Below are 25,165 nucleotides of genomic sequence, written 5' to 3' on the forward strand. Positions count from 1 at the left end.
CAAGTCTGCACCAGCAAGACCAGCACAACACCCCTGCTCAAATGCACACTTGGGGGACACACCTGGGACTCAAGACCTGGATCCACAGACCCCCTCCAGCAGGGGCCAGGCCGTGCTCGGCAACCACCAGCTCACCGCATGGCCTTGGCCCGACTGGCAACCCCTACCCTGACTTCTGGTCCCACAGAATACTGAAGCCTATTTCAGCCAAATCCTGGGTCGTCTCCCGTGGGGGGGATTCTCCACCCCCCGCCATACACACACCCGTTCCCGGGCCGGGAGGCATGCAAGAACGGACGCAGGGAGTTCAGGTGGGAGAGGAGTGGGGTTCTCAGACTCACTCCTAAACCACCTCCATCCAACAACCTGAGCCTGCTCCCCGCTCCCTAGGGAAGGAGAGGTGACTCCCAGGAGCATCCCACAGAATAACAGCCCCAGAGGAAGGCAACACGGCCACCGGCCCCTGGGAAGGGTGACGCAGGTGGCTGAGCTCAGCCTGCCCTCACCACCATCCGGTGGCCCCTGACCCCACACACTCCTCAGCCTCAGCCTCCAAATCCGGACCCCTGAACCAGCCCGAGGCTCTCCCCAGCGCCCGGCGTCCAAGCTAGCACCTGGTGGGGAGCTTTAGTGACCCGGAACTTCTCTGGCAGGCCCCTCAGCGTCCCACCATGCTTCTCTCCTCCCCGTTTGCCCACCGTCACCCTCTCTGGGCACGCATTTCATTCCTGTTCTCCCTCTCCTTTTTGTATTTGGAGCCAGGACTGTGGACCACAGAAGCCATGGAAGAAGGGAAGCCCTGGCAAGAAAAACACTGTCCACCCAGGCCCAGCAGGCCTGGAGGAGAGCGAGCAGAGCCCAGCAGTGGGATGAGCAGAGCTGCGGACCCCATGGCTCCCCAGACCGACCTGCTTCTCAGACGCCCTCTCCCAGCCCGGCCCAGGAGCCAGAGCCCTCCAGGCCGCACCCAACTTGCCAGTGCCTGTCTGGGTGCCCCAGCCCAGGGAGGGAAGGGGGAAGTGGCTGGGGGGGGTGGGGGGGTCACCTACCTCCTGGGCCACCAGGCTGGAGATGCGCACGGCCCGCCTCACCCGGCCCTTCTGGGCCCTGGGCTGGAGAGCCCCTGTCCTGTTCGCCTTCCCTGCTGGGGTCGCCATGGAGGACTTGGCTCCCCCCAGCCTGCCTGCCCTGGAGCCCAAGGGCCCGGCCAGCGCCTCACCTGCACCCCAGCAGCAGTCCCAGCCCAGACTGCGCCCCAGAAGCTGGCGGCCTGGCTTCCAGGACAGCCTCTGGCATGAAGCCAGGGTCGCTGGGGCTGGGCCCCAGGGCCAGGGTCACCCTGGCAGTGAGTGTGGACAGCAGCCCTCCTGGCTCGGGCTGCCCATGGCCCCCCAGTGCGAGCCCCGCTGCCAGGGTGCCGTGCTCTGCCCGCTGCCAGCCCAGCAGCAGCGCCGCGGTCGGAACCTCGGCTCCTTGGCCAGCCCCTCCTCCCAGGTCCCCACCCCCACCCTGCCACACTGGGCTCCCCCGCCCCGCCTCGTGCTGGCCAGCGGCCCCCTCCCCCGCAGCCGGATCAGGGCTCCTGCTGCAGCCACTCCCGCAGCCCGTGCCCCTCCCCCTCCCCCCAGCAGCCAGGCCTGTCACCGCAGATTAATAGTCTCCCCGACACCCCCGCCCCGCCGGTCCAGTGCCCAGCCAGCCAGAGTCAGACAGACACCCAGAGATGGAGAGACCGCCTGGTGACAGGCAAAGCCAGGAACGCACACGCGCGCTGCCACACAGGACCACGCCAAGACCACACCACGAAAGGCACATGCTGCAGGCCCGGGAGCGGGGCACACACCCGGGGCTCCAGGTGGGAAGAGAGGCAGAGGCAGGATGGGGAGCGAGGTAGGCAGCCAGACAGGGGGCCTGGGGTGAGGGGGAACATTCTGGAATCAAGGCCAAGGGGCTGGAGACCTGGCAGGAGCCCAGTGAGCCAGAGGCAGCGGGAGCAGGGCCAGGAGGAGGGCCAAGGAGGCTGGCAGCGACCACAGTGAGCGAAAGGGGGCAGCTCCCTCACTCAGGCCAGCTCAGGGAGAGGCCGTGCAAGGGGCAGGAGGGAGCCACAGAGACTGAGGCTCAGGAGGTGTGGGACAGTGGCCCCCGCGGTCCCGGGCTCCTCCGCCACTGCAGGGATGCCCACTCCTGACCCACCCCCAAGGCCAGGACATCAAGAATGAGTTGGAATGGACTGGCGGTGCGAGCGAGCCTGCTGCCAGGAGGGGACAGGAGACCAGCCTGGTGGTGGCACCGGGCAATGCCTCCAAAGGCGGGCAGTCTTCTCTGGCCCGGGATTTAGGGACCTGGTCCCTCTGTATCTGTGCACCCCCCATCATACACTCCCCTCCCGACATGTCCCCATGGTTTAGGGACAGGGATGGGTACCTCCCAGCCATTCTGGCCCTAGCACAGGATCCCCACCCTCCACCTAGCTTATCACATTGGCCTAGAAGAATCAAGGACCCTAGTCTTGACCTCCATGGCCCCTTCTCATTTGAAATCTTCCATAAGTCTGCCTCTACCCTACCCCACACTTCCTTCACCACGCCCTGTGAGCAGACCCCATCACACCCCCGGGACTGCCTTCTCTGGCCCACCCTGCCTCAACTGCCCTGTCTTCCCTGTGCCCCATCGTCCTGTTCTCTGTATCTGTCCTGTCCCAAGTTCCCTTCCCTTCCTCTCTTTTCTTCCCCTCCCCTCTTCTCCCCTGCGGTCTCCCTTTCTCAAGACCTTTCGGACTTGTTCCCTCTTACCCCAGCTCTGAAACCCTCTCCCCACCTCCAGCCAGTGGGTCTGCCCACCCTCCAGAGGCCTTTAGTGGCCAGACGGACCGGACCCCGCCATCATCCCACTTTGACCACAGCCCTCTCCCACCCCTATAAGCTCCTCCAAGGTGAGAGGAAAGCCAGGAAGCCAAGTACCTACCTGCGTGACCTTCTCAGTGACGTTGTGGGTCCGCTCCTTTATCTTGGGGGCTATGATCTCCCGGTCACTGGTGGGCGAAGCCAGGAAAGGGTCCCCCTTGAGGTCCACAAAGTTGAGGGTGATTTGGGGAATCTTGCTAATGGTGCGGTAGCGCACGAGGTCGGAATCAGATGTGGAGTTAAGCAGGCCTCCGCGCAGGGGGTGCATGGCCCCTGGAGTGGAGGGGAAAATCGGGTCAGGGGGTGGGGGTCACACCGCTGGAGGGTGGAGGGGAAAGCCAAGTCTGGGGAACAGGCTGAGGTGGAGACCAGGCCCTGTTTGAATTAGGCCACAGGACCCGTGAGTCAATGAGGTCAACTCAGGAGACAGGCGGAAGAAGAGGGAGGAAGAAGGTCCTCCATAGGGTTTGACCCACAGCACTGGGCGCCAGCCAGAGGGCCAGGTGGTGCCAGGACCCAGAGGCCTCTCCGGCCCTTCACACATGCCCCACCGCCATCCGCACTCTGGGCCACGCGGGGCGAGCCAGCTCCACCAGCCAGCAAAGACTCTGTGAGTGGAAGAATGTAACGGGATGAATGGACATTTAATGGAGTGAAAGGCCACTTAATGGGATTAAGTAAGCGCTTAATGGGATTTCCATCTCCTGGCCTGTGTGGCTGGGGCTGAGAGGGGGAAGCTGGGGGCCAGAACAGGGCAGGCCCCGCAGGTGGGGAAGCGGCGGGGCAGTTTCCCCCACAGGGCTCCCAGGCCCTCACCGGTGCTGGCGTGGCGCGGTGGCGGGGGCAGCCCTGCGCGCATGGCTTCGATGTCATCGGCCGACGAGGCGCGGCGCACGCTGGCACAGCTCTCCCGGGAGCGCGTCCGGGGCAGGCTGCAGCTGGAGCCCGACGCGTCGGGGTTGAGGCTGTGAGCCCGGGGAGACGGGTGCGGCTCGGGCGCACCGGCCGGCAGGGAGCCGGAGCCCACCAGCGCACACCGCTCCTCCGCCGGCCCCAGCCCCGCCACGTGGTTGTCCATGGCCGGCACCTCGTCCAGGGCCAGAGACTCGCGGCTAGGCGCCGCGGGCGTCAAGTCCACGTCCACCACCACAGCCCCCGGGGCGCCCGTACTGCCCGCCCCGCCTTGCCGCGTGGAGGAGTCCCGAGCGGTCAAGGCCAGCAGCGCAGGCAGCTTCAGGCGGAAGGTCTTGGCTCGGCCTGCGGAGAGAGGAGAGGCACGTGACCACCCTCAGGAGAGCAGCCCAGAACAGGGAAGCCTGGGAGCTGGAGCCCCAGCACCGACCAACCAACGGGAGGGAGGTGGAGGGGTTGGGGAGGGAGCCCTGGCAGCTGGCACCCCTTCACCCCAACTCCGGTTGCACAGAACTCAAGTCTCAAAGGACCTCCAGAATACAATCTTATCTGAGGCTCTGACAATAATTAACTACCATTTCTTGAGCCTCGCAGGTCATCACGCGCTCAACATAAACTATGCTAAGCTCTTACAACCCGGCAGGTGGGTGTCTTATCCCCAGTTTAGACTCAAGTTTCACGATGTGCTAGAGGTCACACGGTAAAGGGCACGGCCTGCATTTGCATGGAGGAGTAACGTCATGGCCTTCAGGAGCTTGAGAAACCGAGAGCTGGAATCTTTTGCCAAGACTCTGAGGGGAAATTAAAATTAAACCCAAAAAGGACATCATGGAGGAAGGGGGAGCTTTTGTGTTACAGGAGAATGAGACAAGGCCTCCATGTCTCTAGCCATGGTGCGTGTTCCCTTCAAATCCTTTTTCCTTCCTAATCACCCAAGGCCAGAGCAGGAGGCAGGCCAGTCCAGGAACAAGGACTGGGGGCCAGAAGCAACACAGGGAGAGGGAGCTGAATCCCAGAGAGACAGAGTGTTCTGAGCAGGGGAGCCACTCCAAGGCCAGAGCCATGTGGGGAGGCTGAATCCCCCATTCCTGGGGCTCAACACAGGACCAGTGCAGGAACCCAAGCGGGGGGGACGTGGGGGGGACAGCTACCAGGTAGAGTCCTGTCCCAAGGACCTGTGAATCTAGGCTCAATCCGTCACCCCACCCGTCTGTCCATCCCAAGCCAGACGGGACTGGGCCATATCCTTGGTGTTCTCTCCCCAGCCTCTGAAAGGAGTACCCCCCAATACCCCTTCCTGCAGAGCACTGGCCTTGGGAGCCTCAGGGCCTCGAGGAAGGGACCTGAGAGCATGGCTGCACTCACCTGGGGCCAACCAGCTGCTGGGGCGGCCACGGTGACTGGTGTCATGGGCCGGGGAACCCACCATGTCCTTTTCCATCACCACCTCGAAGTTGAGGATGAACATGATGACGGCGCCATCTTCATTCTTCACGGGCACCACGTCCACCAGGCACAGGAAGCAGCTCCCTGCAGAGCAGAGGACACGGCCGCTGTGGCACTGGGAACAGGCCCCTGCTGCGTCACCGCCCCGATCTCCATTTCCCAGCCCCTCCTCCTTGGGGTCTCCTGCCCGGACCCCTCCTTTGGCCATGTGCCTGCCTCTCTGAGCGCCTGCCCTCCATCTGTCCACTCCAGTGTGCTGCTCCTTGTCAGGGCCTCTCTGCTCGACCCTCCTTCGCCTCTCGATCTTTCCTTGCTATCCCTTGTGCCAGGCAGTCTAGCACCTCAGGGAAGGCCGCAGACTTCAGGCCCAGGACCTCCAGGCTCCCATTCCAGCTCTGCTTTGTCACTCATGGTTTTTCTTCCCCCTCCCTTAATAATTTAGCCTCCGTTGCCTCCTCTCCCTGCCCTCTGAAATGGGAATGACAATCACTCATTCTCAAACGAGTTGTGAAGAGGAAACAAGTCACTACACCCAAGTGCCTAGGGCAAGGCCCCCGTGCGGCCAGGACAGGATAGAGGGACTGGCAGTCCCTCCGTCCCCACATCAGGCCGGGCCACTCCACTGCAAGGTGAGTGCAGAAGCTGAGGACAGTCTCGAAACCGCTGCCACAATTTGGTATTGCCACAATTGCCAAGCTTATGATTTTGCGTTTCACAAAAGGATTGGTCTATGATATATAGAAATAAAGAAAGTGATCTTTAAACAAAGAATTGAGAAGCACTGCTTCTACAACTTCTCGTTACTCATTTTTCTCTCTTGTTCCTTGACTTTTTTCTTCTTCCCCTCCCATTCTCTCTCTCTCTGGCCACCAGAGCCCCTATTCCAGGTGAGGTCAGTTGCCCAGGCTAAATGCACCCAGTCCACCTCTGCTCCTTGTCCAGAGCACCATCCCCTCACCCCTCTGTCACTTTCTGAAAGTGACCCTGGCACTCTCAGCCTCTGCCTAAGGCCCAGCTCAGAACCCCTACCTTCAGGAAGCCCTCCTGGATGAAACAGCCTGTTCCTCCTTCTTTCTGGACCCCACAGGGACCAGACAAGTTCCTCATCTCCCTCTCTTTCTAGGGCAGAGATTTCTTTCCTTGCTTTGGCTCCCCCGTGTTCATCTGTCTTCTCTAAACTGTAGGGGCCTAACTCCCCAGTGTCTACCATCCCTCTGAAGGGCCCAGCACCTAGAACCATGCCCCAAGGAGCAGGCCCTGGCAGCGGGTGTGGGGGACAGGGTAGTGGGGAAGGGGTCAAGAAGGAGAAGGGCGGAGAACAAGTGTGGGTGCTGAACTGAGGCCAACAAACTTGGGGCTGTCAGCCTTGGACTTGGGCTAGTGCTTGATGCCTGCCAACAAGGCCCTGGGTGCCGAGCCTCAGCTGAGCAGGCCAGGTGCAAAGGGCATGAATCCTGGGAGATGCTCCCTGGCTGGGGGAGGCCGGGAGAATCAGGCAGATCGGCACTTTTAAGGGCTGTGGGATCGAGCTAGCAGAAGGAGATCCTCTGAAACCAACTGGGACAGGACAGCATGAGGTTGAGGGGAGCTGGGCCAGAGGAGGGGCTGGCCAGGAATTCTCCGCCCCACCCCGAAGCCCTTCCACTCACCGCATCCTGCCCTCCCGGCTTGGCCTGCGAGACCTGAGCTGGGGGCTTTGTCAGGGTCTCCCTCCAGCAGCGGTCCCCTGACCTCCGGCCTCTGACATGGCCTGGCTGAAGCCAGGCTGTGGTGTCGGGGCCGCCAGGGGCCGGGCCCAGCTGGCGACTGTTTGGCACCCACACAGCCCGCCTAGAGTTTATGCCCTAATATGGTGATGGCCAGCAGCGGCCTGAACAGGGACTGGCCCTCATCAGGACTAAGGAGAGGCCAGAGACCAGGAAACCTGAGCCCTGGAGACCCCCAAAACCCACCCCTGGCACCCCCAGTGATCCAGGCCCTGATTCCCCTTCCTCACAAGGAAACTGGTCTCAGAAAACTCCACCAGTCTGGAACCCAAATGAGCCCAACCCTTCAGGATGGCCTGGGGATTCTGTCCCCAACACAGAGCCCCAGGAGTCTGAACCCCAGCCCTCAATGGCCCATGCCCACTCCGTTCAGGCCTCTCTGCATTCTGCACTGCAGGCAGCCCGGGACCCTGGCATCCCGAACTGCCACCCCACCTACCAACCCCAGCCTGCCAGGGCTGCAGAATCTCCAGCCCCGAGCCCCCCTGCGGTACCGACCGGCTCCCCACTCCAGACACACACTCACACGCAAGGCCCCCTTGGCCCTCTCCCTTCCTCGACATTCAAGGAATTTTTCCTTTCAAATAACCCTGTCAAAGCCCTGGTTATTCCAAAAATGTGAACTGGAGTCCTGCCTGAGGGCTGCGGGGATGGGGAGTGGGTAGGCTCCAGCTGCTATTTTCAGGGGGGCATGGAAGGAAGAAGGAGAGCCGGTGGCCCCAAGTCAGCCAGGACTCTCTGGGGCTCTGCCTCCCACTGCCCAACCAGCTCGGCTGGGACCTCCACGGATGGCCCCATCACCCATCCCCAGCCGGAGCTGCCGGCGGCCCCCATCCCGTCACTGGCTGGCATGATGGGGGGTGGGCGTCACTGAGGGCAGCTGAAGGTTAGACAGGACAGCCGGGCATCAGCACAGAGCAGGTTGCAGCCGGTGCGTGGTAGGGCTCTGACCTTCGCCCAACTTCACAGCAGAGAAGAAATGACCAGAGTCAGTGGCTCAGCCGCCTCCCGGAGACCCCTGGGCTGGTACTGCGCACACAGGACAGGACAATACCTTGCCCTCCACTAGCCCCGTGCCCACCTACCCCCAGGCCCTGCCTGTCGCTCTGCTCTGCTTCCTCTTCCGACCGACCTCGGAGGGCCCCCAGGGCCGGCAGCTCCATCTGGAGCAGAGGCCGACAGGACCCAGAGCTGGGCCAGCCTGCAGTTCCTCCTAGAGCCACTCTGTGGCAGGCATGGCCCACGCTCCCAGGGCCACCGGCGCCAGGAGCAGCCCAGAAGGGACAAACTGGAGGGGAGAAGTAGGAACTCCACACCGTCTGCGCAGTCAGGTGGCCGCCATTCATTGCTTCCGAATGACCTTGGGCAAGTCACCTGCCTTCCACGAGCCTCCGGGGGCTCCTTGGTGACACGGGAAGATCACGGCCACCCCACGGGGCTTGAGGGATGAATGGCATGATGTATGTGAAGTAGGAGCCGGGCCCCAGGGAAGTCTTGCTAAATGGGAGAAGGAGGAAAGGGAGAGGCCCCTGGGCCAGCCAGGTTCCCGTGGCTGATGCAGAATAGCCCGCTCACATCCTCCCCAGCCCAGCCCCAGCTGAAGACTCTGGAAGGCATGTCCAGCGTTCGCCTGCCTCCTGGAGCACGGGGCACCTCGGGCCCCTGTGGGGACGGACCCGAGGACCGGGGAGTCTACCGGTGAGTGACAGTCACCCTCTGACAGGCTCCTCTGTGCCTCGGATCCTAATGGCCCATGGAGGTTATGCAGCTCCCAGCAAGACACGAAGGAGAGAAGGGACAGGTGGGGGAGGGGACACATTCCAAGTGCGTGTGGCAGGTACAGTTCCTCCTGACTCCCTGCTGTCACCCACCAGAACACAACACTGGCTGGCTTTCCCTGGTGCCACCCCACGCCCAGCAGGGCACCCAGGGGCAACATCCCTGCCCCGCATCCCAACCCATCCAAGGCTCAGGGACCCCACCCACAGTCCCAAACCCCATTTCCCACTTCTGGGCACCCCTGGCCTTGGCGTGGCTCCAGGTTCTGCTTCAACAGGGGCAGGCCTTATCATCCTGGGCGGCACCAGGCGGACGGGGAAAGGGAGGACTGAAGTGACCCTGAGTGTCCTTGGACAGGCTCCTCAGGTCAGAGGCTCTGGCTGGTCATCTGTAAACCAGATGTCATCCCTGCTTTTTTGAGGGTGGCTTTTTGTCCCCAACAAATTCTCCCTGAGCACATGCATGTGAACATTTGGGGTGTCACGAACAAAACAACCCTAGCACCTGCCCTCACTGAGTCAAGGACTCAGAAGGACCCTAGTTCAGAGCCCAGCATGAGATGGGGGAGGACAGGCAGAGGGCAGAGGAAGGAGCCCACGGAGCTGAGCTGATTGGCCCCAACCGGGGACAGGGCAACTGCTGTGTGATGGTGGGCAGGTAACCCACCTCTCTGAGCTCCAGTCTCCCTGTGTGCACTGCAAGGATAAGTGATTCCTGCCCTGGATGCCAGATGACATGACAGACGGCCTTGTGGAAGCATCCAGAGCTGTAACGAGGCAGGGTGCTGGGATCCTGCAGGGAAGGTGACCTCAGGGAAGCAGCCCTCCTCACCCCAGTCACCTCCCAGCAGGAGGAGCTGGGCCCAAAGTCACACTGAGGGCAGGAGGCTGGGGCTCCAGTCCTCCCTGTCCGCCCCCAGGCAGAGAGGCTGTCTCGGCGGCCCAGGGCTGTGCAGTGTCAGGTTATATTTAGCCTGGTGGTGGCGACAGGAAGATGCAGCAGGAGCTGCTCCTGGCCAGGGGCCACCGTGTCACTAACACCACTCTCATGGGCAGCCGGGGGCCTAGGGAAGGCCAGGGACATTGCACGCCCAGGGGACAGAGCAGGGAAGCCTGAGAGGCCAGCCAGTGTGTGTGTGTGTGTGTGTGTGAGTGACAGAGACAGAGAGGCCTCTGCCCCTGACTCCAGGAGCTGAGCAAAGCACAATGCCCACCACAGAACAAGGGTTGGGGAGCCATGATACAGGCTCCCCTTCCCCAGCCCTTACAGCCTGACATCTTCCCAGGGATTCATAGGGTCATAGAGAGGGCCTCAGGGGCCTCTGTGCAGTGGTCCCAACTGCCACCCCCGCCCCTGCAAACCCACAGCCTGTGGCCTGCCTGTGCCACCTTTCCCCAGGGACACTGGAACAGCCTCAAGAGAAGAAGAGTCCTTTCTAGACAAGTTCCGGGTCCCAGCCCCATCGACCTCCTGGGACACAGCCACACGTCTATAAGCTGGGAGCCATGACCTCTGAAGCCTTGGGAAGGTGAAACTAGGCCACGTTCACGTGCGGAAGGCTGCTCAACAGCTCTGTTCTCCAGAGCTCTTTCTCCTCCTCCAAGCTCTACCTTCCCCCTCCTACTTCCTGGAGTCTGCCCCTCCACTCCCACCCCGCCAGAATCCTCCAGAAATCCCCCTGATCCCAGCCAACTCAGACCTTTCAGCTCACCTTCCCTCCCACCCCTGCTGGGGCCCACTAGCTGCCTGAGCCCCTTCAGTGCACCCCAGCTTCACCTGGCGCTCCCACTCCCAGAGCCCCAGCCCTCCTCCCTCCAGCTCCTGCCATCCCGCTAGGACCCACAGGGCTCCCATCTACAAAGACATTACTGACTGCTCCATGTGGCCCCTGTGATGTTTCTCTTTGAGAATTTCTAAAACTATATCTCTAATTTCAGAGATAATTGTATACTGGCTTCTGGGGTGAGCTTCCTTCTTCCCAGCATCCCCACCCAAGACAGAGCCCTGAGGCCAGGGCCGGGCTGGCTTCACAGGAGGTACGGTTAAGCAGGTGTGCAAGGACTGGTCCTCAGAGCAGTAACTTGCCCATAGGTGGGTGTGAGCAGGGCGATCTCCCCACCCTGCAAGCTCCCTTTCAGATCCAGGGAGACTAACTGGCCTTTCACAACGGAATTTACCCATTTCAAACCCATCCTGAGTCTAGACAGTGGCTGGAACCACGGTGACAATCAAGGTGTCTTTTGTGGAAGTGCTATTAAAACTTACCAACAGAATGCAGGGGCGCCTGGGTGGCTCAGTCACTTAAGTGTCGGCCTTCAGCTCAGGTCATGATCTCAGGGTCCCGAGATCGGGCCCCATGTCGGGCTCCCTGCTCAGCAGGGAGTCTGCTTTTCCCTCTCCCTCTGCCCCTCTCCCCTGCTCATGTTCTCTTTCTAGCTCGCTCTCTCTCAAAAAAATAAATAAAATCTTTAGAAAAGAAAAAAGAATGGAACATGAAGGCTGGTGGTCCAGGAACCAGGACAGGGGACCAGAGCAGGAACCTCAAACGCGTGGTGCTCCTGAACCTCGACCCTTACCGGCACTCTTCACTGTGATTCCCACACAGCCTGCCACGGGGCAGCAAGGGCACATGGCCAAGGTCCAACAGGAAACAACCTAGGGTTCCTGCCCACCTCCAGAATTCTGCACCCACCTTGGCTCCCAGTGTACCCCAGAGAGTCAGGGGGCGCCTTGAGCACACCCACCCCAATTCCGCTCTCCCATCCATCCCTCGGTCAGTCATGGGGAGAGCTGTAATCCCTCCAGGACTCACCCAGCTCCCAGGACGCTGGGACGTTCCAAAGAACAAATCCAAGTGCAAGTGGAACGTCCCACCAGCAAAACATGTGGCAATGACCCAAACATAGACAGAGAAAACCAGCATTATCTGCAAATGATAGGATCATCTCCCCAGAGAACCAACAAAATCAAAAGATAAACAATTAGAACAAATAAGGGAGCTCAGTGAGGCTGCCAGATGCAAAGTCAGCCACGAAAGGCAGTATTTCCACCAGCACAGCGATGGGAATAGGTAGTCAACAATAAAGTCTCTCTCTCGTAATATCAACAAAAACTGTAAAGTAACTAGAATTGACGAAGAAAACACAAAGCCTGCGGGCCGGGCCGGGAGGACGGGGGGAGGGGGGTGGACTTTAAACTAATAAAGGGCACAGAAACTATCTGATAAATGGAGAAACAGTCCAGGCTCTTGGATGGGACGAATATTATATCGATGTCCGTTCTCCCCAAATTAATCTATAAAACTAATCTAATTCCAGTCAAGAGTCTAGTGGGGTTTTCTTTCCCAGAACTCGAGATACTTTCTGTAAAGCTCATAAGGAAGAAGAGAGGTCTGTAAACACCCAAGTCAATATTGAAGAAGAAGAAGAAAGAGGGAAGATTTGGGAAGATTTGTCTTTCAGATTAAGACTACTAAATGCGGGGCGCCTGGGTGGCTCAGTGGGTTAAGCCACTGCCTTCGGCTCAGGTCATGATCTCAGGGTCCTGGGATCGAGTCCCGCATCGGGCTCTCTGCTCAGCAGGGAGCCTGCTTCCCTCTCTCTCTCTCTCTGTCTACTTGTGATCTCTCTCTGTCAAATAAACAAATAAAATCCTTAAAAAAAAAAAAAAAGACTACTAAATGCCACTGTTGTTCTCCTAGTGTGGTTCTGGTGCAAAACAGACAAATAAATGTTTAGAACGGAACAGGGAGCTCAAAGACAGACCCATGGATAGATGGGCAAGTAGCTTACGATGAAGGTGGCCCCACGAACCATTGGAAAAGAACGGGCTGTTTACTAGGTGTGTTGGGAACATTGGCTCACTATGCGGAAAAAAATACAACTTGATCCGTACTCGACACCACAGAGGGAGGCTCAGGATGGATGAAAGCCAACCGAGAAAGGAAAAACAATTAAATTAATAGAAGAAAACGGACCCCCTGCAACCTCAGGATGCTGAAGTTTTTCTTAAACAAAACTTCCAAAGCCCAAACAAACCTGAAGAATATTAACTTGTATCATTATGAAGTGTCTCAGTTGGGCAAGTTTCACAGATGAATGAATGGGAGAAGATACTTGCAACATCTCAAGTCAACAGGAATTACCATCTGGAATCCATGTGCTGAATATTTAAATATAAGCATTTGTATTTCTAGAATACAGAAGCAACTCCTGCAAATCGCCAAGAACAAAGGACGGCGGCTTCGCTAGAAAAGTGAGCCAGGACACAAGCAGACCACTCTCAGGGAAGTCAACGGGAAAAGCGATCAAGCCTGAGGTGCCGGACTCACACAGTATCAAAGAAATGCAAATTAAGGCAGCAAATTATCACTCTCACCTATCAGATTGGCAAAAATTAGAAAAGTGGATAATGCCAAGTGTGGCAGGGCTACAGGGCGGGGCCGCCATGCTGGTGCCCAGTGTGACAGTGCTTAGTTGAATTAAGTGTCCACATACCGCCGCCATCCAGCAATTCCACCCCTGGGGATGCGACCCAGCGACGTCCTCCCAGGAGCCCAAAAGGAGCCGTGGCTCGGGATATACACTGCAATGTTATTTATGGAGGAAATGTGGAGATGGCTGCCCAGGAGAGCGGGCAGGTAAACTGAGGCAGGTAAACTGAGGTCGGCACACGCCATCAAGTATGAAGCTGGGGGTGGGGGTGCCTGGGCGGCTCAGTCTCCTGAGCATCTGACTTCAGCTCAGGTCATGATCTCTGGGTCCTGGGATGGAGCCCCGTGTGGGCTCCCTGCTCAGTGGGGAGTCTGCTTCTCCCTCTCCCACCACACCTCCCCCAGCTCATGCTCTCCCTCAAATAAATAAATAAAATCTTAAAAAAAAAAAAAAAAAAAGACTGAAGCTACAGACTAGATGTCGAGTAACAACTGGATGGACTTAAAGGCACACTCCCGTGGAAGGAATGTAAGCACCAGAATATAACATAGCACGTCTCGTTTACACAAGTTAAACCTGCACATATCCAGACAAAATACACATTTCGCGAGAATAAGTGCAAACAACACACTCCCAGCAAGTACATCTGAATGGTTGCCTAAGGGAAGGGTAATGGGGCCGGGGAGCGAGATAAGAAGAAAAGTGAAATGAAAGAGAGAGAACAGGAAGCGGGCGGCACACAAACGTATGGCTTCAGTGATTTGTGGGAGAGGCAGGAGCCGGGGCCAGCAGAAGCCTGGAGAAGGACAGGGAGAGGCGAGCAGGGTCTCAAGCAGGGGCAGGGCACAGCTGATGGCCACGCAGGTGCAAGTCTGGAACTGAGCCAGACACTGTTCCAAGTCACTGACTCCCGGCAGAGGGCTTCTGCACTGCCCACCGCATCCATTCCATTCGTCCGTTCCTTCCTTCCTTCCTTCCTTCCTTCCTTCCTTCCTTCAGCAAGTATGTACGGAGCTCCAGCGAGCACTAGACAGGGATACGACAGAGAACAAAACACGACTGCTCTCTGTCCTTGCGGAGCTCATAATCTAGCAGAGGGATGCCAGACACGCCCACCTCACCCAGAACTTGAGTGAGGGAGAGTATGGCCAAGAAGACACTTCCTGGCCCTCAGGGTACTTCTAGTCCCACAAGCATGTGACCTGAAGGGAGAAGGGACCCATCTGAGGCCAACCACAGTTCACAGCAGGGAGACCTGCATGGGCCCCTAGACTAAGGACAGGAGGGGACCTGGAGGGACAGCAGCTCATCCAGAGGCTCTAACAGTCTTGTCACCTGTCCTAGGTATCCCACCACAGACCCTCTTCAGGCCTTCCTGCCCAGGTCAGGGAGGAACATTTCTCTTAAAGTCCCTCACACGAAAGAGCTGATTTCCACATTCCTCCCTGCATACAGGGGAGGGTGAAGAGAGAAAACACGTCTTTCAAAAACAAGTCTCATGGGGCGCCTGGGTGGCTCAGTGGGTTAAATCCTCTGCTTTTGGCTCAGGTCATGGTCTCAGGGTCCTGGGATCGAGCCCCACATCAGGCTTTCTGCTCGGCGGGGAGCCTGCTTCCCCCCACTCTCTCTGCCTGCCTCTCTGCCTACTTGTGATCGCTGTCTGTCAAATAAATAAATAAAATCTTTAAAAAAAAAAAAAAAAAACAAAGCTCATTCTCCACCCAAACCAAAGGTTCCCCTGATGGAGGCATTTGGGGCAGCGTCAGAGGAGATGTTTAAGTGTAAAAGAGCTTTCTTGGAACCTCTCAAGTCACACCACCCTGGAAGCCACTTCAGGGCAGCAAAGAGGCTGAGTCTCCCCCCATCTCACACCCCCACGCTGGCCCTCCCGATGCCCACAGCCCCCCTCCCCAGAGCCCAAGGCCACTGTCAAACTTTGCTCTCACTGCAGATGACGATGTTCTGCACAAATATTTACACAGCTCCTCTCCGGGGGCGACGGCAGACACAACATGGAGGAGCCACCCTTCCGACACTCTCCAGACCCCAGAGCAGGCTAGAAGTGGTGGACACCCTCAGTCCTGGCAGACTGACTCACCCCTGCACTGGGGCTGGGCCAGGAAGCTCCCAAGCAGGCCAGGGCACCCTAGTCCAGCACAGGAATGACACTTCCCTCGGGCCCTTGGAGAGAAAGTGCTGGCTGGGCATAGCAGAGCCCCTCAGGCCCCTATGCCTGGCTCCTGGCAACCATGCAGGGACAGGGGAAGGGGCAGGGGCTCTCACTGGTGCCATATCCAAGCCGCTCAGGCCTTGAATGGAGGCCCAAGGCCCTCCTGAGGCTTCCACCCCCCAAGAAGGGTGCTACCTGTGTCCACCCTCATTGCCCTGGGGATCACTCTGGTCTGCTCCATCGCAGGGACACAGGACACACCTAGGGACCCACCTCCATCTGATCTGCCTAGGTACCCAACTATGCACAATTCCTTCATGGGCAACCAAATTGATGGGGGTCTGGGAGCCTGAGGATCACGACCTGACAGGGCAGAGGGGGTGGCTGTCTGAGCTTGGGGAGGGATTGGCCAGGATGGAGTAGAGCGGAGTGTGGGAGTATCACAGTGAGGGGTCTGATGTCAGGGGACAGGGAGGAAATGGGGAAATAGCCTGGGGTACATGGAGGGTCGCTTGTGCCAGAAGCGACCGCCCAAGCACCGGGAAGCTGAGGTCTGAGTCTGGGGACCACAGACCAGTGAGTCTGGGGCCACCGCAGGGGCTCTGGCTCCTTAGGGGCACCAGGGACCCTGGAGAACAGGCTGGCCCCTGGTCTCCACCCCTCCCCCAGCCCACAGCTCAGCTGTTGCAGTGGGGGCCCTCTGACCCTGTTACCATGGCAACCGGCCTGCAGCTGGAGTGGAGAAGCGACAGACTCTTCTCTAGAGACACCCCCATCCCCACCCACGCACAGGCTCCTAGGGACACGGGGACAAGGAGACCAGGCCAGAACAGGCAGAGAGAGAGACAGATTTCCAGATACAGCCTGGGGGGGCAGAGGAAGAGAGGCAAGAAGGAAGGCTCGGGGGTGCCAAAGGGAGGGAAGAAGAGAGACAGGTGCAAGGGGAAGGAGATAAAAGACCGAGGCGGCAGGAGTTGGCGGGGAGGCCAACACTGGGAGACAGAAGAGGAGCAGACAAGCGGCTGCTGGACTCCGTCTCTGGGGCTGGACTCCGCGGGAGGCGGGGCGTAGGGGAGAACAAAGAGCAGAGAGAACAAAAGGGACCTGAGTAGGGCACCTCCCCGAGGCCCCGCAGGTGAGGGAGCAAGGGAAGAGGAGCCCTGCTCCAAGGGACCCACAGCCCCTTCTCGGGCCACGTAGGGACACAGGTGCACAGCAGCAGCAGCACCTGCCACCAGGACCCGGCCCCGGGGACGACCGCCTGCCATCCCTGTCCCCAGTTCCACCTTACTCTGGGCCAGATCTGACGTTAAGGGGCACAGATACAGGGCCCGGGAGTCTCTCCCTCTGGCTCACACCCGCCCTCCACCCCCAGTCCAGCCTCCCCACCCCCCAGCAATCCCAGCACCTAAATAATGGGGCTGTCTGGCTTCAGGCCCTGATACTGCACAGAGCTAGACCAGAGGCACCGACACGGCACAGCTGGCCACAGTGGCGCCTGCCAGCAAGAGGCCTCGCCTCCTTCCCAGCCACCCACCTCCCTGGGGCGGAAGCCCAGGAACCCACTCTCCTGTGGCTGGCCCAGGCAGAGACCAGAAAAAGGCCTGGACAGAAACAAGGGCCACTCGGGCATCCCTGGCCTCTGCCTCCCTACCCAGCCCACGCACAAAGGTGTGAGCTCCCGTGTCCGTGCAAACATAGCACAGGCCGGGCCCCAGGGATTCGCCCAAGGGACTAAGCATTTTGAGGCAGAGGGAAGGGAGGCAGAGGGAGCCTGCCTCCCAGACCTCAAGTACCAGGACAAATGGGGGACAAGGCCAGCCTGTGGCCCAACAGGAGAAACTAGGTGAGAGCAGACAAGAGGGCAGGCAGAGACGACTTTCTGGGTGGCAGCCCCATTTGGAGAAGTAACTGGAAGAAGGAAACAATCTGAGCTTGGGCAGGGGGCCTGGATTCTAATCCTACTTTGTCCACTGATTAACTGGTAACTGGACCTCTGCTTCTCAGTTTCTCCGTCAGTAACACAAGTGGGCTGGATTAAGTGATCCTCGAGGTCACCAAGATCCCATGTTAGCATCTCTGCAGGAGGTGTCCCATGGCTATCTTTGCCCAAAAGAGCCTCCCTGGGGCAAGAAGGAGGGCTCCCCAAACACTACGGGGAAGACAGAAAAACCCAGGTCCCTGTTGCCAAGGGGCTGGGCAGGCACACTATCCTAGAAGTAGAAACAGGCTCAAGGCAGTAACCAAGTTCCCATATCACACACTTTCTGGTGTTAGACCTGAACCCGGGACGTAGGCATCTTCATTCTTTTCATTATACCGATGGTTTGTGAACTTCCAAAATAAAATTGTACATAAAGTAACGTGCAGTATATAATCTGCCTGTAACTACTTGGGGTCATTTCTCATAGGTGACAGCAGAGTGAGAACGGGAAGGGCTCCGCTCAGGACAGACATGGTTCCATCCCTCAGCTCTGCCACTTTCTTTCTAGCTGTGTGACTTTGGGGAAGTTTCTTAATTTCCCCGAAGTTCAGTTTCCTCATCCATAAAATGGAGATAAAAATAGTACGTACGTCCCAGAGTTGTGAAGATTCCACGAGATAATGTGAGTGAAACATTTAGCCGGGCATCCAGTACTGGGAGCCGCCCACCCCTGCTAGCTAGCACTCCACGGCCCAGCAGATATAAAAACAGATCTGCTCTGATAATGGTTCTGGGGAGACTGTAGTGAAAAAAACAAAACAAAACAAAACAAAACAAAAAACACAACGGAAGGCCTTGCCCTCGGAGTTTGCATCTGGTCTCCCCGGCTCCTGCCTCCCAGCCTGAATCCCACTTTTCTTTAAGCAAACTCTCTTTCACAGGGCCCCAGGGATAGTGCCCCCTCTGATGCTGTCCAGGAAAGTCACAGGCCATACAGGCCTGCGGAAACAGGGCCGTGGAGGGAGGCAAGCCTTTACAGGGCAGCGCAAGGTGACTCTGAGCACATGTTTACAGGACAGGTGCACACGGACGGCTGGCTCACTTTGTCCGCCAAGGCAGACTGCCGTGTGCAGCAGGTACGCTCCCTTCCCGCGGTAACCTCACCTGGCTAGTCCACTGCTCCATCTAAAAGACCCTGGGGCTGCACCTGGCTCACAGGGGTTCAGTAAGTGCTCGTCAGTGACACACAGTGAGTAGCAGTTTGGGTGCCCAGGACCAGTCCAGTGGCACTTCGGGAGCCACCTCGCCAGCCCTCGGATACCTGCCAGCCTTCGAAAGCCTTTTCATTGCCCTCCTTGAGCAGAGCGCACCCCACCCAGGGCAGGCACAGCGCGGGGAGCAGCCCCGCCCCGGGCGCTGTTTATCCACTGTCCGGAAGCCCCGAGCAGCTGGCCTGGGAGGCGGCGGCTGAGCGGAGACACCTGGTGCGGGGAGGGGCTGGTGGGCGGGCGCTCAGTAGATGAGACAAAGGGAACTGAGGTTGTGGGGAGAGGCACACACCTCCCGCCAGGCGCTGTTTAAGCAAAGAAGAGAGAGGGGCAGGAGAAGGGCAGCGGAGAGCCAGCCAGAGTCCTGCAATCCCTCCCCCAGCCTCGCCCTCCGTAACATCTCCCAGACCAATCACCTGGGAGGGGCTGCCCTAGAGTAGCTGGAGGCCTGTGGCCCGCCGGAGGTGGGCGCCCAGCTGCCAACCTGACCTTCTAAGCCTGACTCCGTCCACACACCTGCCATCCCAGCCCCGTCAAACTCCAGCCCACCTACCTCAACCTGCCCACGTTTGTCTCGGGAGGGAGAAACCGAAGGCGCCAGACGCACAGCCAAACAGACCCCTGGCCACCCCGAAAATTATCCCGCCAGAGTGCGTGAGGGGAGGAGACCAACGCCGTCCTGCAGCCCCAATGCCCAGCCCGTGCCTGCCACCTGACCCACAGCAGTGGCCTCCGATGGGGTCACGTCCCCAGGGGACTCTCCTTGTCTCCCCCTCTACCCTCTGGCCTCCGGGATCCCGCTGTCCTCTCCCCCGCCCCCCACAGCCCCGCCCCCGCCCCTCGTGGCCCCGCCCCCGCCCCTCGCGGCCCCGCCCCTCGCCGCGGCCCCGCCCCCGCCTACCATCCTTCCGGTAGAAGGCGATCTCCACTTTGCGCTCCTCCGCGCCCAGCAGGGCCTGCGCGATCTGCGCGGCCGCACGGCGCTGCGTGCGCGGCCCGTGCAGGAAGTCGCAGGTGCAGGGCCGCTGCATCACCTCGGCCCGCGAGTAGCCGCACAGCTCGCAGAAGCCGTCGTTGCAGTAGATGACGGCGCAGTTCTCCACCCGAGCGTTGGCGATGATGAACTTGCGGCCTGGGGGGCGGGGATGAGCAGACACGTGAGCAGGGACCCCTGCCTCGGGGGCTCCTAGCCCTTTCCCCGCATTCTCTTGTCACACACAGCCACCCGCCCGGGGACTCCCCGCCCCAGGGAGCACAGCGAGGACGGGGGTCCCCAGCAGGGGGCGACGCAGCTGTGCCCCCGACACAGGTGCCTCGGCCGACCCAGCCAGGCAACTCGCCCCCTCCCCCGTCCGTCCCGCGGGCTGGCTGCGTGGCTTCCCCCAGGCAGCCTGCCAGCGGCCCCCCGCCCCCTCCGCGACCGGGGCCGAGGCCAGCCTGGGCGGGTGTCAGCAACGCGTGTCAGCAGCCGCGGCGTACGGATAAACACTGGGCCTGGAGAGGGAGCCTGAGAAGGGCCAGAGATGGCGGCCAGCCTTCCCTTTGCATCAGGTCCTCCGGCTTCTCTTCCTGACCCCTGCTCTCTAGACACGGGGCGGGGGGGGGTGGGGGTGGGGGGGTGCCTCACTGAGCACTCCTTACCCGGAGGGATCCTTAGGAAATCATTCTCCCGAATATCTGCGGACCCAGCAGGTCAGTACTTCCCCGGACTTCCGCGCCCCTCCAAGGGCAGTCAGGGGCTGGAGAGTAGGCTCTCCAAAGGGGACGAGGGACGTACCACGTGAGCACCTGCGATGCTTTTTCTCATTTAATACTCCGACGACCCCATAAGGTACTCATCATTATCTTTGTTTCTTAGAGGAAGAAACTGAGGCTCGAAAGAAGTTCAGAGCCATGCCCACATCCTGCAGCTTGTAAAGGAGCCAGCTTTTGAAGCTAGGTCTGGCAGGAGAAGAAATACACTGAGGGTCACAGGCAGAAACCCAAGGTCATAGGGAGCAAGGAAGGGAACCCGCAGCTCCAATGCCTGAAAATACAGGAACCAGGGATGGACCTGAGACAGTGGTCCACTTGTAAGAAGACAGATCCAGGAAAGGGAACTGCCTGGCGGGAAGTGAGGCACCATCAAGGAGAGGTGCCCCATAGACCCATTTCAGCTAGACGTGGCTCCCCCCAACACCTGCCCCAAGACCCAGGCTGGCAGGTGAGCCACAGACAGGCAGCAGACCCAGCTAGTGCCAGGGAAGATGCCCTGGGATAAGAGCTTTTTATAAACACAGAAGTTTCCGGCCACTTTGGCCTTTAATGCTGGGGCTTTGGGTGGCAGCTGGAACTCTGCCCTCTCCCCTTCCAGGGGACACAGCCCTCCGGCTGCAGCCCTGCGCAATCCCATGGGCAAGGGTTGCAGCTACAGCAGCAACCCCCCTCCCCTCACCAACCCGGGGAGGCTGCTTTCCTAAGCCCTCCCTTACCCTGGCTCCAGGAAGTTACTTTTTGAAGTTGGGTCATCTTTAGGTCAGTTCACCAGGCCCCCAAAACTCCCAGGCAGCCAACGACCTCAGGAGTCAGGGTTCCCTGTCCCATGGAAAGACCCCTGACTTGGCCTCCAACTCCCCCTGAGCCCAAGGCAGTTCAGACTACCAGCCACACACATCAGCTTTGGAGAAGAGAAATCAGCTCCCAGGCCCAGAGAGAGAAGAGAGAGTTTCTTCGAAGGCAGGCCCTACCCCCACCCCTTCCCGGAGCTCCTGGAATACCACTAGAGAAGAGCCCCAAATGGCTCCTTCGGCCACCCTCTCCTTTCCAGATGTGGAAACAGATTCTGACAAGGAAGAGAGTCACTCAAGGTCACATGGCAGTCAGTGGCAGAGGTGGGGCCAGAAGCCGAGCCCCCAGATCCTAACCCAGATTCTTTCTAGACCTAGCTCCTCAGCCTTCTGGAGCTGGTGAGAAGGAAAGACCCCACTTGTGGCCCCCCACCACGGTCACAGTCTCCTCCTCCCCCTCAGGATCACCTTGTTCCTCTGCTTCAGACAATGCTGCCCATAGAACTGATCCCTCCCTCCCCCCTACCACAGTTACAAGCACACGCTGTGCTGTGCTCACAGGGTCACGGGCAAGGAATGTCACCCGCTCCCTGCTCCCAGGGCCCTTGGCAGTCACACCCACCATGGCACATGCAGCCTTGGAGACAGACACACGCGTGCTGGGAGGATCAAACACACACCAGAACATTCACCTAGCCTGGGACACTTCTGGAAGCCTCCCCTACTGGGCCAGCCTTAGGGGTGCTGTGGCCCCCATAAACGGCTCAGGACAGGAAAATCAGCAATATAGGGGCACTGCCTTGGGCCTGTTAGATCGTTGAAGCCCCGCTTCAGGCCATGACACACTCTCACCTGGGAGTCCACAGTTCATAGCTCTGTCGAAGATTCCTCCCCACTGCCCATGCAGGACCAAACTCACGGGTGACACACACACACATATCCCGAGAGCAGGTTAGGCACTCACTCTAAGTTCTTGGCTCTCAGCCTCTCAAAAACACAGTCAAGACCGCTCAGGCACAGTACTTAGTATCTCACGGTTGGGACCCTCTACCTTTTCCTGTCCCTGCCCCCACACAGCCCCATCCACACCCAGGCACTGGGAGTTAGGGATACCTGCACACTTGAGATGTCACACACACTCCCGGATCCCAAAAGCCTGAGCTGAACCTCCCGCCCTGCAGCCCAATACAGTCCCCTTGGCCCCAAACCCACGCCCCCGGCACCAAGCCTTGCCCTCACGACCCCTGGCCCGCGGCTTGAGGCCAACAGCCCCCACTGACTCGCACTAGCCCAATGCACACGGCCTCGGGCACGCCCCTCCATTCACACTCGGGAGAACTCGGCCCGCCCCCAGCGCCCCCTCCCCGCCGGCCCCCTCCCCCACTCACTCTGGCCCTCAAACTTGCGGATGATGGTGTCCAGGAAGGTGTTCTGCGGCGCGACATGGCCCCTCCGCACTGGCATCCTGAGCCCATGGGCGGGCCGGGCGGGCCCCCACCCACCCCGGCCCGGCCCGGCCCAACACAGGCTTCGGGTGGCCCGGCCCGGCCGTGATCCCCGCACCCCGCGGCCAAGCAGAGCACGGGCGGGGCCGGGACTGGGTTGCGGGAGCGGGGTCCCCGCTCGGCTCCCGGCTCCTGACCGCGGGCCGGGCCTGGAGCCGCCTGAGCTCGGGCCGCCCGGCCGCCCGCACACCTGTCTGCCGGCCCCCGCCGAGCTACCGGCCCCGCTCCGCCGCGTCCCCGCGCTGCGCTCCGCCCGCCCGAGCGCCGGGCTCCCGGGTCCCGCCCGCCGCGCCGACAGCCGCTCCGGCGCCCGAGGCTCCGGCTGCGCCTGCGGCTCGGCCCGGCGGCGGAAGGGTTAACGCGGCGCGCGCCCCTCGGGCTCCAGCCCCCGCCTCCCGGCCCCCTCCCTCCCGCCGCGCGCCCGCAGCACCGCCCTCCCCCCCCCACACACCCCGCGCTCCCGCCCTTCCCATTGGCTGAGCAGCGCCAAGGGCTCCCCCACCCCAGCTCCTCGCTCAGCCCTGGAGCCCCCTGGACTCGCGCGCTCCACAGAGGGGGAAGGGGCCCCTAGGTAGGGGAACAGTGAGGACAGGTGCGACGACTGGCCTTGAGAAGGCCAGGGAGGGGACTGGGGGTTCCACCCCCACCCCCGACTGGAAGGGCTGAGGAACCTGACTTGGGGTGTGCTGGTCCCTTAATACCCTGGTCGCCCACCACGCCAAGCCCCTCTGGGTACACACAACATGCCCTCAAAGTCTGATGTAGGTGACACGGGCCAGACCTGGGCCCTGGGAGGACAAGCCCAGGGTCAGGGGAGACCCGGGAAATGCAAAGGGCAAGATAATCCCTAGGCCCCGGGTGGGGCGCGATTTGAAATAAGGCCGGGTGAGACCGGAGAGGGACGCACCTTGAGCAGGGGCGACCTCCCAATACACACACACACACACACACACACACACAAACACACACACACGCACAGAGCTCCCCGGGGTCATTCGGGGTCCCTCCTGCACAGAGAGGTAACATTCTGACACGAGTTGCGGCCTCCTAGCTTCGGGATCAAAGATAGGCCCCTGAGCGCGAGGTTCCAGCTTGGGGATCCCCTTGTGCTCCCTCCCTCTGCAGCGCGGGCCCTCGGTGCAGGCCCAATCCGTGGCGGGCTCGGGGCCCTGCGGCGTTGCGGCGGCCCAGCCCCTCGGAGAACCCTGGCCTAGCCGCAGGCCCCTCCCCCCCGGCCAGCTGGCTCGCTCCAGCTGCAGCTCCCTTATTTAGGCAACGAGGCCTGAGGATGCTCAAGGGCAGGCAGGGTGTCTGCCCGCTGCCTGCCCACCGCCTGCCTGGGTCTAAGGGAGGGTCTCTGGGGCGCGGTGTCCGTGGCCTGAGCAGCCAGGCAGGGCCCTGCGAAGGCCAGGGCAGTGGGGGGAGAGTGTTGACAGCTGAGCGGGCCGGTGGGGAGGCATGGGCAGCTGAGCGGCCAGCCCAGCCGTGGGTCCCCTCCCCTGCAGCCCAGATCTGAGACCCGGCTAGATGGATGGGGCCATGTGGGGGCCCCTGAAGGCTTGCAGCTGCCTCTGTCCTTGGAGCAAGGGGGTGGGTCTTGTCACCCTGGAGAACCATCATGGGTGTAGGGGGAGGGGAGGAACAAAGGGCAAAGAAGAAGCAGAGTCTGGAAGGAGAAAGGCCCAGAGGACGAGGTCTTGGTGAGACCACCCTACCCAGACTCTCACCTTCCACCCAGGAGCAAAAAGATGAAAACACTGGGGCCAGACAGGGCCATTGGCCAGCAGATGACACCTCCTTTTTATTTGCTGGTGGGTGGGCAGTGACTCAGGGAGGCAGCCAGTGGGAGAGAAGGAGGTGGCTCCACCAGCTGATGCTAAAAAAGACCAGAGGCTCTTGCCTGTACAGTCATCCCCTCGGCCCTCACCTCCCTCCAGCAGCTCCCTCGCTCCAACATGCCCTGGGCCTTCCATAGCACGACTCCCCTTCCTTTGTGACGGGGCATCTGGGTCCTGCCCTGCGCCTCCCCACCCCGCGACCACTCCTGAATGCTGGGTTGCCTGCCCTAAGTCCAGGCTGATTCCGGTTTGAGTTGGGCGCCTTCCCCTCCAGGCTGGGGAATTGAGAGAGCCGGGAAGGGCCTGCAGCGAGGACAGGCACCAGGAGAGAGGACATGGATGGGGGGACATCTGCAGCATTCCCTTATTTCCAGACTAAGGCCAAAGGAAGGGAGCTGGTCATCTGGCCTGGCCAGCTGTCCACACTGTGGTACCATGTTCCCGGAACAGGCCTCTGCTCTCATCCCATGGGAGGATGAAGAAATCAGAGGGACCCTTGATTCCCCAAAAGAGAAAAGACCAGACAGAGTAGCCCTCCTCCTGAGTGTAGAGGCAGGTGAGAAGAGGCCTGTTCCATCAGGCTAAGGAGAGGCAAATCTATCTTTCTCTCTCTCTCTCTCTTTCACACACACACACACACACACACACACACACACACACACACACACACAC

At 60.1% G+C, this 25,165-nt stretch overlaps 1 protein-coding gene across 2 annotated transcripts in view; it reads right to left on the reverse strand.

Annotated features, from left to right (window-relative positions):
* LOC111154435 (potassium voltage-gated channel subfamily H member 2) overlaps window positions 1-22,890 on the reverse strand; it is a 32,180-nt gene extending 9,290 nt beyond the window's left edge. The window contains exons 1-5 of one of the 2 annotated variants that reach the window (XM_022514033.1): window positions 22,539-22,890; window positions 19,506-19,736; window positions 5,184-5,348; window positions 3,723-4,163; window positions 2,968-3,179 (exon numbers count right to left, since the gene is read on the reverse strand). In XM_022514033.1, the coding sequence (XP_022369741.1) occupies window positions 2,968-3,179; window positions 3,723-4,163; window positions 5,184-5,348; window positions 19,506-19,736; window positions 22,539-22,614 (1,125 nt within the window). In that variant the 5' untranslated portion in view covers window positions 22,615-22,890. Of the gene's footprint in view, window positions 1-1,049; window positions 1,158-2,967; window positions 3,180-3,722; window positions 4,164-5,183; window positions 5,349-19,505; window positions 19,737-22,538 lie in introns of those variants that run through there. The other variant, XM_022514034.1, reaches the window with a different exon arrangement.
* Window positions 22,891-25,165: the final 2,275 nt, after the last annotated feature.

The sequence above is a fragment of the Enhydra lutris genome, unplaced genomic scaffold (genome assembly GCF_002288905.1).
Source record: "Enhydra lutris kenyoni isolate GAN:26980312 unplaced genomic scaffold, ASM228890v2 scaffoldscaffold37, whole genome shotgun sequence".
Classification (NCBI taxonomy): domain Eukaryota; kingdom Metazoa; phylum Chordata; class Mammalia; order Carnivora; family Mustelidae; genus Enhydra; species Enhydra lutris.